At 43.9% G+C, this 13,745-nt stretch overlaps 1 protein-coding gene across 2 annotated transcripts in view; it reads right to left on the minus strand.

Moving 5' to 3' along the window:
* The window catches only part of Fbn1 (fibrillin 1), a 202,614-nt gene that overhangs the window by 63,064 nt on the left and 125,805 nt on the right, over positions 1-13,745 (minus strand). For both annotated transcript variants that reach the window (XR_005877372.1, XM_013112353.3), the window contains exons 18-29: positions 11,638-11,691; positions 10,211-10,336; positions 9,287-9,412; positions 8,641-8,760; positions 8,290-8,427; positions 7,864-7,914; positions 6,232-6,357; positions 4,137-4,364; positions 1,523-1,648; positions 1,266-1,394; positions 349-474; positions 117-242 (exon numbers count right to left, since the gene is read on the minus strand). Coding sequence is in view for 1 of the 2 variants with exons in the window: in XM_013112353.3 (XP_012967807.1) it covers positions 117-242; positions 349-474; positions 1,266-1,394; positions 1,523-1,648; positions 4,137-4,364; positions 6,232-6,357; positions 7,864-7,914; positions 8,290-8,427; positions 8,641-8,760; positions 9,287-9,412; positions 10,211-10,336; positions 11,638-11,691 (1,476 nt within the window). In the remaining variant the exon portion in view is untranslated. The remainder of the gene's footprint in view (positions 1-116; positions 243-348; positions 475-1,265; positions 1,395-1,522; positions 1,649-4,136; positions 4,365-6,231; positions 6,358-7,863; positions 7,915-8,289; positions 8,428-8,640; positions 8,761-9,286; positions 9,413-10,210; positions 10,337-11,637; positions 11,692-13,745) is intronic.

Raw genomic sequence — 13,745 nt, forward strand, 5'->3', positions numbered from 1 at the left:
TCCAGTGAAACAGGAAAGATTAAGCAAAAGAATCCAACTATGATGATGGAACTGGAGTGTTTTATAAAGAGAGGAAATAAAATACAACATGAAATAAAAGGAAGGCTATCACTTACCAACGCAGAAGAGCCTATCAGGAGATGAGTGATAACCCGGGTTACAGGCACACTGATACTTCCCTATGAGGTTGACACAACGACCATTGGGACAAAGGTTTGCACTCAGTTCACACTCGTTGATGTCTGTTTAGAAACAAAGAACATCACAGAAACTTAAGTGTTCAAATCTGGCAGAGATACAGGTCAAACAACTGACTTCACATAAGTGGTCTAAAGAGTTATTCCTTACCAATGCATGCAGAGATGTTTGGGGACAGTTGGTGACCAGGAGGGCATTCACAGCGATAGCTTCCCTCTGTGTTGTGGCAAATGCCTCCTCGGCACAGGAGTGGATCTCTCTGACATTCGTCAATATCTGTAAAATGGAAGTGCCCCACATTGAAGATGCTGACACCCAGTTCTTCTCCTTTGCCGGTGCCCTGTTCTCCTTTACCAGGCTGCCCCCCTTTCCAACCCTCAGTTCTGGGAGAACTGCTGTCCACTTCATTCAGAAATGCCTGTGAGGTGAGTGGTCACAGCACTTTCCCGCATTAGAAGCAATCCACAGCCAGTCAGTAATTGACTGGCTTGGAAATAAAAAAACCTTACTCTTGTCTCAATCCTGGTGCCACTTGTACCGCCGGAGTTCCCTGTGGTAACTGAATGTGCCAAGACGCAGCCAGACTGCACTATGCTTCTTCTCTGCCACTCTGAGGGGTTCCTCCCTCAAAAAATATTCCTTCAAATCCCATAACAAAACAAAGTGCAGACAAACCAAAATACCCAACTCCACCACACTTGTGTGCAGGAATCTCATCTCAAACTTGGTTCATAGGGAACCTGACCTAAGGCAGCTTAGTCAATGCTGTCTTCTAGAACAGTCAGACAGATACCCTGAGATGGAACTTATTACAGCTTCCATCTGAATTGTTCTCAATTCATTCTGTCAGGTGTCGAAGTTGCTCAAGGCCTCACACCTTGCCACTGGAGTCGCCCACAATTCTTTAGACCCCCGTGTCTTCCTATGGGTCTCTGTCTGGCACAGGCTGCCCCCATTGTCAGAAGGTTGGACAGTAGGGATTGCCTGGGAAACTATGGTGCCTATGAGGAACCCAGGCTTCTTGAAGCCCTTTGCCTCCCATGATGCTCAGAGCAGCGCAAGCTCACCCATGCAGTTCTTCATCATCATGAATCCACTCTCATAGCCTTCGTCACACTTGCATTCAAAGTCCCCTGGGGTGTTCACACACTGGCCTCGGCCACAGAGGTCAGGAGATATGCGGCACTCATCAATGTCTGCATGGGAAACAGGGCAGTGACAGTGAGGGTGGGCACACCTTAGAGCTGGGAGCAGCAACACAGGAAAGAGGGAGCAAGCCTCGGAAAGGGCTCCTCACCTCCCATCCCTGGAGACCCACACTGACCTGTGCAGTTCCTCTCTTCTGAGTCCAGGGCAAAGCCACTGTCGCACCTGCACTTGAAGCTGCCGATGGTGTTTCTGCACTTGCCGTGGGTACAGAGGCTGGGTATCATCTTACACTCGTTGATATCTGTAGGAACAGAAAAAAATGCAAGGAAGAAAGGCTTATGAGCAACCACATAGGACATCTCAGGGGTCCACACTTTCACCCCAGAAGGTTGGAGGGCCTTGATTTAAGGTCTTGGCAATATTCAACTAAAAATTGTGTGATAATCCGGGGGCTAGCCATTCTGACTTCCACATTTCAAGAGAACACTGTTAAGGAAGCTAGGTGTGCTTTGGACTTCTGGCACCCTGGTCACTTCCTGGGACACAGCAAGCACTTGATAATTAGTGGTCAATGAATGGCTGAACAGCAAATGCTGCTTAAAGCACATGGACAACGACAATACAGCATCCACCACAGCCACCACAGCCACCACAGCCATCACAGCCACCACAGCTGCCTCAGCCACCACAGCCACCACAGCCACCTCAGCCACCACAGCCACCACAGCCACCTCAGCCACCACAGCCACCTCAGCCACCTTGCTGCCTCAGCTGCCTCAGCCGCCTCAGCCACCACAGCCACCTCAGCCACCTCAGCTGACTCAGCCACCACAGCCGCCACAGCCACCACAACCACCTCAGCTACCTCAGCTGCCTCAGCCACCACAGCTACCTCAGCCACCTTAGCTGCCTCAGTCACCACAGTCATCCATCCACTTGAGCCACCATAGCCACCCAGCTACCATAGCCACCTCTGCCACCTCAGCCACCATAGCCACCTCAGCCACCTCAGCTGACTCGGCCAACACAGCCACCTCAGCTGCCACAGCCACCACAGTCACCACAGCCACCACGGCCACCACAGCCACCTCAGCTACCTCAGCCGCCTCAGCCGCCTCAGCCACCACAGCCACCACAGCCACCTCAGCCATCACAGCCACCCACCCACTACAGCCATCATGGCAGTAGGATGAGGCTCTTATTTGACTCTTTGCCACTTCCTTGAAAACAACTTAAAATGACTTTGAGAATTTAAAGATGCTGTTTATAGTTTAAATTATTCACAAATAATCCATACAACTTTAATTTTCTCAGCATTACATATCATTGCTATAAATTAAAGAGCTTCTTGTATATAAGGCCATATATATGTAACAGGTAACCCAGGTTTCTCCCTCCTGGAGCCCTTCCAGAAGCAAGAAACAGAAGTTCATTCTGCGTGTCATGACATCAAGAACTGGTGGACCAAATTAAGACCCTCAAGTCCCTCGCAGCAGCAGACTACCACAGTTGGTGGGTCACACTTTTTTACTTAATTAAGAGAAGTTTAAGGTGGCCATGTAGAACCTGCCTCTCTAGACAGGACTGTTTGGGTGATCACAATAGAATAACAGTTGAAAAAAAAAAAGAAGAGAGGAGAAGAGAAGAAAGGCACAGAGAGAAGAATGAGGAGGAAAACAAAAGTTTGTTTTTGTACAAAGACAATTGTTCAGTGCTTATGTACTTAGTTCCCATTTTTCTGACCTGATTTAGTCATGGAGAATATGATAAGGAGGTCTCTGACTTCCAAAGCCCAACATGAGAGACAGCAGGCAACACTGAGCAAATGCTCCACTAATAACAAATGCTGGGGCTTCTACTTAATCACAATTCTTGGTGAACTGGGGCTGGGGCACAGCTCACTGGGCAAAGAACTTGCTGTGCATCCTCAAAAGACCTGAGTTTGAATCCCAAGCATCCACATAAAAAAAGCCAGGAATGGCCATGGGGCTCTGTAAACCCTGTGCTGGGAACAGAGGGTAGAGATAGGAAAACCCTGGGGGTTGTGGCCAACTAGCCCAGAATGGTGAGCTTTGGGCTCAGTAAGAGACATGGTCTCAAGAAATAAGGTAGAGACACTCATGTTAGCCTCTGGCCTTCACACACACACACACACACACTCACTCACACACACACACACAGGTAAACACATCCTACACACACCTCCCTCCTCCTGAATAAACAGAATTCTTGGTAGAATCATTTTTTTCATATACTAAAGTAAACAATCACTATGCCATTGTCCATAGAAGTTAAATTAGTCTTAGAATTAGGTTAAAGTAATAACTTCTTATTTTGACATAGACTTCAGATCATGGTATGACCAAAGAAAATAACGTTTGAAACATGGACAAAGAGTACCTATTAGTGCATTCTTACAGCACTCATTAGCAACAGGAGTGCTTCAAACGGGACAAATGGTCAAATCACACCATTTCAGCAGATGGCATTCAACTTTCCAGTAGTTCTCAACTAGGATAGCACTACAGACTTATTTTAATAGTTGATGATAGAAGAGGTAAGAGACCTCGAGACGTTCTGAGAAGTAGGGACTCGAGGGAGCTTGCCATTGTCAAAGCAGGGAGGAAGAGCAGGGGGCAGGGAGGGGAGAGGGAGAGGAGTTAGGACTTTTCTCAGACATTGAAATGATGAAGGAATGACCACGCTGATGGTATCTGCAGCACACTGGGCTCACAAAACGGCATCTCCTGGTCTACAGAGAAAAGCAATCAGCCACAAGAACAATGTACCTTTGAAGAAAGGTTTCCCGTTTGTAATATCTTTTGTTGCAAACCCGGGTCCTCGGGGACAGAGCTCCTCATACTCTGGGGTGTTTCTCACTGGACACTCCTCACACTCTTCGGTTCCCCAGGCTGCTCCAACGGAGCAGCAGCAGGCATCCATACGATGACGGCCAGCAATCGGCAGGGTGCACTCCTCATCATCATACCTCAGGAAGCAGGTCTCCAGGCGGATGTCTGTCAGAGGGGGAGAGAGACTCAGGACAGCTATCCTTCACTGTTCAACTTTTGTTAGGGAAAATACAACATATGCTAATTTGCTATATCCATGACTACACTTTTTTTTCAGGGTTGTGTGGTAGGTATTCCTGTTAATGAAGACTTTGTTCTTTTCCTCAGGTATGCTTACAAAGCCTATTTGTGAAAAGCTTCCTTCCAACTTTTGGTGTTTAGTGATAATTCTACACAGGCACTTTGCTGTTCCTGGACATCTCCTAGTAAAGTCCTGTCCATCACCAATGCATGCATTCCATGATGTCTTGGCATTGCCTCTCTACTGAAGAACAAACTCACTGTGTTGTTGGAGTACATCATATTACTCAAACACTATGACCTCAGACTGACTTCATTTCTGGAGACATGGAATACTAGTCTGGAATGAAGGCTTCCCTAATGATTAAAGAGGAAATGGCAAGCAAAAGTTAGCCACTCTTCTAAGATGTTTTCATTTCCATACCTGTGTATGTGTACATTCTTTGGGAGTACTCCTATTACCAGCCCCAAATTTAAGGGACAGTGAAGAAGACTGACAGACCAGGGGACTGAAGACCTTCACTCTGGCGCTGTTCTGCAAGGAACTGCATCTTAACAAAACCAACATGCCTGAACCCAAATCGGCATGCTGACTGAATGATGTGGCCATCTCTCAGGAAGTGTTGTGATGCTCCAATGAGATTACATACCCAAGAACCTACAAATATTATCAAAGCATGTCTTCCTTCCTATCTGCCTTCACAAAATGGTTGTAACTATTTGCCTTAGTGTTCAATTTACCTAGTATTTAAAAAAAAAGCCTTCTGAAGCATCTAGGAATCCTTATGTCAAAATTTCCCAGACTAAGACAGGCAAATTAAAGGAAACTCCATATTAAACACTAGGGCATCTTTCAATTGAGAATCTAGAAGAATGTTTTCATTAAATAAAAATTCCTCCTAAATAAATAAAGATTTGGAGCTGGATTTGCTGATATCCTTAGTTACAAAAAGACACTAGGCTCTGAGCTCCCCTTCTTCTCCATATTGTAGATACTTTAAAAATCTGTGTCAAAACTTGCATGCACATGATGTGGTCCTCACTAGGGATAGTCTTCTGAGTGATGGAGTTTCAGGTGTGAACTACAGGTGACATTATCTCTGGGATCAAAGGTAAGAAACCAGAGAGCTTCTGGACTTCATCCTGGCAGTGAGATGCTATGACAGTGACTCTAGGAGCCAGGCAGATAACACAGCTAAAGAGCCATGGGACTGCCTTCTGAAGACTCCAAGTCTAGATTCTATATCTAGTCTCTTCCATGTCACTGGGATGGGATGACTGGATATGCAGTGCCCCCTGGGTGTGGAGATTCCCATACAACCAGTAGAGTTAGCACTGTCCCTCCATCACTCTCTCCCTGCCTCCCTGCTTCCCCTTTTCTCCCTCTCTCCCTCCCTCCCTCCTCAACCTCCTTCTCTTGATATCAACAGGGATTTCCTATAAGGACTATCTGACCAGTTATAGCACAGGACTAGAAGTAATGGCATGCAGCTCCCCATTAAGTACAAATGTTCTTCTTTCTCCCACTCAGCATATAAGGACAGTACTAGAAACTGTGTCTGCAGTGATTCCAAGAATTGAAAGACCAACAAGGAGAGACTAAAGCCTTTCCTCTATGCTTCCCAATTCCAAAGAGTTAGAAAGGCAGCTTGTCAAGAAAACCACCATAGAGCCTAGCAGATGAACTAAACCCACCTCTGTGTGTGTGTGTGTGTGTGTGTGTGTGTGTGTGTGTGTGTGTGTGTGTGTGTACTTGGGATCAAATGTCCAACTGCATCTTATTCATCCTTACCAAGGCAGATTCTCCCTGTGGCATCCAAGGTCATTCCATTGGGACACTCGCATTTGAATGAACCCCTGGAGTTGACACATAGGCCATTTTTGCATACTCCTGGGAACACTTCACATTCATTGATATCTAAAAACAAAAATCATTAAGTCAATATATTTGTATGAGTTAATTCTGTCTTACCTCACTCATAAATTCACAACGATCCTCACAAAAGAAAGGGTCTTTTGAAAAGTTCAAAACACTATCTTGCTTCCCAACAGTTCATATGAACTTCTGATGTGTCTAAATAACAACCATGGGTCTGTTCACTAAAATTATGAGTCTCTCAGCTAGCCTCTGGGAATAGTGTTTGAGTTGTAGAGATGGGGTCTAACGGATTATGGGGACAGCTTTGATAAGTAAGGTTCTGAGGGTTATAATTAGCTTTAGGAAACAAGATGACTGGAAGCAGACAAGTGTGGCCTTCCAAATTATCAAAGAAGAAAAAGCTAGAGCTCGAGTGCATAAGAATCAAATCCTGTGGTGGGATATGTAAGCCTGTTCAGGAGTACTGAACCCAGGTGGTTGGTTGGGTGAGGAAGAGTAAATACACATGAACATCCATTCATCATCACCCAATCCTTCCCAGTTTGCCTCATGGAGCAGTGTGTTCTCTGTACTTAATGTGGAAAAACAGACATTATCGAATTAATCCAGAGAACCACAATTCAAATGCCACACACACACACACACACACACACACACACACACACACACACACACACACACACACACACACAGTCTATTTTAAAGAGGTCACTCTCCAAGCCAAGAGCATTGAGGAAAAGTCTCAATGTTTTTTTAAAAATTAAGTCGAATCTACTTTTATGGGGTTGTTCCTAGGGGCTTTTCCTCAGTCATTTGTAGACCAAAGCATGCTGTTAAAGTTCAGAAAAGTTATGAACGGCTGGTCCAGACCAGAAAAAAGCCAAAGGATTCAGTCATCATTTGGAAAGCAAGCCCTTGGGTGGGGGTTGTGGTATTCCTCTTTGTTTTAGCAGGAAAAAGCTTCATTTTATCCCACATATGGGACTAACTGTTGTTTTTTAAATACTTCAGCTGCTGTGTCATGTCAGGCAGTGTTAGTCACCATGACCTATATCTACTCAGGACTCTGTGAGAAAGAGCCAGAGCAAACTGCAGAGGGTCCACATAGACCTTGAAAACTGAGGCAACTGAGTTTACCCCTGCAAGTACCCATGAATGTGACACAAATAAACATGCAACAACAATTTAAAAAAGGGGTCGGGGAGCTAACCAAGAATGCAAACTTGGCTGTCTTTGAAAAAAAAGACAAAGCCTGTTTTTTTTCTCCTGATCTGTAGACACCATTTGAAGATGCAGCCACTCCAAATGATGTATGGTTATTCTAAAACATCTCCAGCCATGCTGTCCTTTGACCATAGTGAACTAACACTGGCAACAGCTTGTGCATTTAACATCTGTTCTGTTCTCTGCTTCTCAGTCATTTTCTTTTTCTTTGCAGCAAGATAAAGGAACTGTGAAGTTCCTTTACTCCTTTATCCAGGCCAAGTTAACACAAGCATTCTTCATACACACAAACATGTACTGTTTATACGTAATAAGAAATACCTTCACATTGTGTGCCTTTAATTCTCGAGAACCCTTTACCACATATGGGATCTGTGGGGGAAAACAAAACAAGGTTAACATCTGTCTATACTTCCCAGTAATGATAAGTAGAAGAAACATGAAGCAGTGCCTGGAACAGGAGCTGGGTTTTTCTGCTATGAGTGTGCATGGGGCTGCATAGATAAGGAAGAGAGTAATAAAATGCCTCCACTAGCCAAGCCCAGCTTGCAGGAATTGGTGCTTCAGGGAAACACTGCAAGCTAGCCACGTGACCACATGGAGCAAGGAAATGGCAAACTGACCAGAATCACATAAAATTGATGTCCTTGATATTTCTCTGGTTTCCTATACAGGGATATGTTTTTATCAAGGTCCTATGAGGACCTAAATAAACGAAGTGACCAGTGAGGTGACAGTTTCTCTTACCGACTTGACATACGGTACACGGGCTCCCCCAGGCAGCACCAAGGGAAGAGCAGCATTCAGACTTCAAGGTGGCTCCATTGATATTGATCTCACACCGCCCATCGATGACAGTCTGCCAGCAAGTGCCCTTGATGGTTTCTGCAGAAAGAGGGGGGGTGATGGACATCGAACAGAATCGTATCAAAAATCAGATGCACACATTGGAATTACAGCATTATGAAACAAGGAACAATTATCATTTTTAGTGTCTCTCCTATAGCTAAACTTCCATTGCAGTCAAAGCAGACATTAAGCACAGTAGCACTGAATTATTGAAAAACACTGAAAACGCATCCTCAGAAGGATACATACCTATGCAGATGGTTTTTGTTGGATCCAAAGTGCTTTCAGGAGAACATTCGCAAATAAAAGATCCAGGACTGTTCTTGCAGACTCCGTTAATGCAAGGACTCGATTCACATTCATCAATGTCTGAAACAAAAGTCTCCATTACTACTGAAAGCTGGTCTTAGGCATAAAATGCATAACTCAACTTCAGCCTTAATTGTTACCACGTATTCCTCATTAGATAGTAAAGCTGGCCTAAACAGGTCTTTCCAAACTAGAAGGAATGTCAAAATACTAACTGAGCATATTTCTTTAGTATAGAAACTGGCACATGACTGAGTCTTTGTATTCAGAAAAATCTGGAGAAAATTATGGACTCAAATTATACATGCACAACATTTTCTTCATCTATTACGTGATGGCAAATAAAATGCCAGCTAGAGGCAAATGAAAACGAATGCCCTAAAACCACCCTGAAAGGGTGAGCAAAATGCCAAATACTAGTACCATCTGTTGCTAGAGTTTGTACAGTGCCATTTAGAAGCAAACAATCCCAACAGAATTGGTTTGATTATCTGAAATAGAAGAGACTCCAATTTACTCCCCAGGGTCTATAGTAGCTTTCCCAGAAAGAATAAGGTACATAGAGTAAAAACAAAGGCACAATTACCTTCACAGGTCTTTAGGTCAGGTTTGTACACAAATCCCTTGGGACAGGTACAAACAAAACTTCCAGGGGTGTTTCTACATTGTCCATTGTCACAAAGTAGACTGTTGAGCACACATTCATTAATATCTGGAAAGACAAGAAATGGGAACATTTGCAAGAGGTTGTCCCTCACGGGCAACACCTTTCTCTTTTAGGTTAGGTCTTTAAGTTCGTAATGGCATAGTCAAGTCTACCAAAGACAGGACTCTTGGTCCATTGGTTTTCACAAAATAGGAGTTTGTTTTGCTTGTCCAAACTAGGTATCGACAAAGCCTCCAGCTGCCAAATGCTTTTTAATTCAACTCTTGTATTGTTTGAAAATTAGTAATCTTTATTTTTGTAATTGCTTTACAGCGTTAGATTTAAAAGGACTAATCTTACTGGTTTAAGGAACTAAATAAGTAGAAAGCAGCATCAATATGACAGTGCACACCTGTAGACCCACCGGGAGGTGAAGGGTGTGTGGAATTACTCCAATCACAGCAGTGAACATACTTAAATACATGAGGTTTTCAGAAAATACTGTTCTGTGCAACTAAAGAATGCTGAAGAAAAAATAATGTCCTAGGCTGACTGTTTTCTTCCTAACTAAATGATTTATTTAGTTTCCGGCTTCTTCCTTCATTAAAGGTTGTTATCACATGGAAGGAAAGGAATGCTTGTTAAAGTTAACATAGAATCACGATTACTGAAAGCAAGCTGTACTTTCACTGCTTAGATCTAAGGAGTGTTGGGAGAGCTGTGTAGTAGAAACAGGAGTGGCTCTATAGCCATGTGAGAAAGACTCCCAACACTTGTGTTTCCTACACCTAACAAACTTCTCTTTTACCAAGTGAATCTGCCAAATGGTTCTTTACAAGCTCACAGAAAGCAAGCTGAGCTTACCGACACAGTTTTTCCCAGTTATGTCTACTTCATATCCTGAATTGCATATACATTTGTAGGTCCCACGGAGATTTTCACAAATTCCATTCGGGCAAATATCAGGATCTAATGCACACTCATTTATATCTACAGGACCAAAAAAAATCATTCAGTCACATTTTAAAACAAACATTAAATTTAAAAAAGTACAATATGTGCAACCACCTTAGGACTTCTCACTAGGGCTCCAGTTCACTTGGAAGAGAATATCTCATTCTTTTTGTTCTCTGCATATGGCATTAGTCAAATCTTCCCTTATCCAAGACCCTGCAGCAAAGCTAGCATCTCAGCTGTGACCATAAGATCAACCATCATTTGTGAATTAAGCTGAAGTTGTCCTGGATGGTCTGAGCACCAGGATGGAAAGTGGATGATGTGCAGAGCCCAAGTCCCTGACACTACCTCTTTCCCTTTCTCTGCCTCCCATACTGCCAACAAGGTGACTACTACATCATGGCCTTGCTTCAAATTTTTGTTAAATTCAACAACATCTTCAAATTAAAGTATGAACCTTATGCTTATTGGCTCTAAATTAAGTGCTCATGCAAGGCCCCCTCTCCTTCAGCGGGTATCCTGAGACACTGAAAGCAAGCTCAGAATATCTGGTTTGACCCTGAGGACGTCAGGCACTTCCTCTTCTGTGCTCTCACATACTTAGGAGGCCTCTCTAGTGGCAGAGAGGAAGGAAGAATGACAGAACGTGGATGGATTGTCTTTGTAAGTCAGGGTTGTCATCTGCTTCATCTCCATGTCCTTATCATAGATTATTTGATCCCCACCGACTCCATCACTAAGTTCCTTACTTCACTCTCTTTCTCAACATTCTCTCCTCATCATTATCCACACACATCACAAAGTGGCTCCGCCCCTCTGGCTTCCCCCAGAGCCCCCTAGTTAAATCGCTTAGTTTTATATGAGTGAGGAAGTGCCTTCTTCTTGTCACCATGTTCGCACTCATCTCAGTAGTCTCTTGATTCTATTCTTTCTTATGACACTCAACATTTCTCCAGTTCCTAAACAAATTTTCTTCTAACTTAGCTAGTTGCTGTAACTTTTTGTTACAAAACTTAGGTGGCTCTTTTGACTGAACCTTTGGATGGAAATCATGAAAGCCTCAGCTCGCTACTTCTCTAGAATGAGCAATGCCAATCATTGTATCTCATTTACAGCTCTCCATCGATTGCCCTTGGAAAGGCCAGTGAGCAAGCTCCACAGTGTGCCACAGCAGCTCTGCCTTGCCGGCTTCTAGGTAGCCCACGTCCATCACTCTGAGATGATGGCCAGTCAGGTGTCAGACCAATCTGTCGCAGAGTAACTAGATACCCACAGAAGACTCAAAACTGCGTCCACACATGCTTAAGTCAGTCAGTTTCAGAATAACTCCTTACCAGTGCCTGCTGAGGTCATGCCTGGTCCACTGCTGCAGAGTGCCTGGTATTCCGCTGTAATAAATTATCAGATAGTAAATGAGTCCCTTGTTTGCACAACAGGTCAATTCCGCCATTGGCTTACACACATCATTTCCTCCAAAGCCAGGAGAACCAAGCTAGTGGTAACAGAAGGGGCAGCGTCTCCTGGGGTCGATCACCTTTATACCCGGCTTTCATTTGAAGGGTTCCACAGCGCTTGCCGAGGAACTTGACTTTGAAGGATACCGGGAAGTCATAGCAATTTCTTGGGCAAAGCACTTCTGGAAAAGGTGTTTTTTCCTACAACTCAATTTGTTCACCAGGGAACACTTTGCACATACAGTGAAACACGCCTGTTAAAATGTGGTTTCTTAGCTGTTAATAAAACTTTTCCCTGCCCTCCTGGGAATAGTTCTGTTTCTCAGTACTAGCAGGCTTTCCAGGACAATCAAGTTCTCACATTTCCTCAGTTCTCTGCAGATGAGCTGGGCTCTCCTGACAAGGACACAGCAAAGCATATAATGTCATGTGTAAGAGTATTTTCTGAATCATTGGGATCTGTTCATTTTCCACGGTGAATCCACGGAAAACTTTTGATAAAATGTTAAAGTCATGCCTGACCATGGTTTCTGGCAGCTGCAACCAGAGCCACATATATCTATGTTCAGAACTGCACATGGGGAAATGGGACTTTAACAGAGGGAGCAAACACTTGCTGTATTTCTGATGGTGCTAGAAATAAATGAGTTTTGAAAACCTAAAATTAAAATTAATCTTTAACCAGGCATGGTGGCACACGCCTTTAATTCTAACACTTGAGAAGCAGAGGCAGGAGGATCTCTATAAGCTAGAAGACATCCTGGTCTACATAGTGAGTTTCAGGACAGCCAGGGCTACACAGTGAGACCCTGTCTCAAAATCAAAACACACACACACACACACACAATCAAACAAACAAAAATAAGAAAGCAGCATTAAAAATGAATCTTCCAAAGTGTGTGTATTGTAACAAATAGTAATTTGAGAATAAACTGTTTTCTTTTTTTTTTTAAGCATTTAAAAGGATGCCAAAAAGGAACAAGGAGGACTGTGTCAGTTACTGTATATTTAAAAGCCAGAGATTGAGAGACGACAACAACAAAAACATATGTTGGTTATTATTTCACATTCTCAACTAGTAAAAAGGTCACGAAACTTAGTGAATAATAAAGCAGGAAAACAAAACATGGCAGTTTTCCGGACAGCATTCTCTAATTTAGATTAGCTAATGCCTGACCTAAACAGAAGCATGGGGTGGTGGCCACTGTGTTTGCAACTGTCAGGACCTGAGGGTTCCGTGTAACTAAGGGACCTGAATGCTAACATACATATGGCTAGCAGCAAATCAATCCCTCCCTCTGGGTACTCACCCCCATTCCATACTGTAGTTCTCTGACTTTAATGAGATAACAAAAATGCAGGCAGTTCACACTCTTGACAGCCATCTCCTGTGCTAGCCCAGTGTGGTGCCACCCCACAGCAGCACGGAAATGCCCCGGAGTTGCACTCTGGGTTTAACTGCTTCCTGAGAGAGGAAAATGCTGGAAGGCTGAGGAGGTAACAGGGCTTGCTGAGCCACACAAATCATGTTAGGAGCTGGTGACACAGCGTCACACAGCCTACTTGACTTGCACGGCACACGGATGGCTTTGGAATCTTGCATGGATGTAGTTTCTTACTCAGCTGACTAAAGTTTGTAGGGGTTGTCAGTACCTGCTGAATCACCCCCTCTTCCCCGAAACAAGGGGGCTCCTGCATGAATAACTCTCCTGGCTTGACATTCTCCTCAGTCACTGGTGTGGAGAAAGAACCTCCCCATGTGAATCCTTTCCACATAAATTCCCTCAGACACAAAAGCACAAACATAACCCGGAAGTGAGAGGCTGCAGGTTTCTGGTGTAGCTTCCACTAAGCCTTACTGTTTAACGAAACTGGTGACCTCCTCCTAATCCCAGGTAATTTCTTTGGAATGCTCTTGGTCCAGAGGGAGAAACGTTAAAGAACTGCGTGTGCTGTTTCCACTCACCGGTGTAAGCCCTATCGCCCGT

This window comes from Mesocricetus auratus, unplaced genomic scaffold, assembly GCF_017639785.1.
Source record: "Mesocricetus auratus isolate SY011 unplaced genomic scaffold, BCM_Maur_2.0 Super-Scaffold_100004, whole genome shotgun sequence".
Taxonomy (NCBI): domain Eukaryota; kingdom Metazoa; phylum Chordata; class Mammalia; order Rodentia; family Cricetidae; genus Mesocricetus; species Mesocricetus auratus.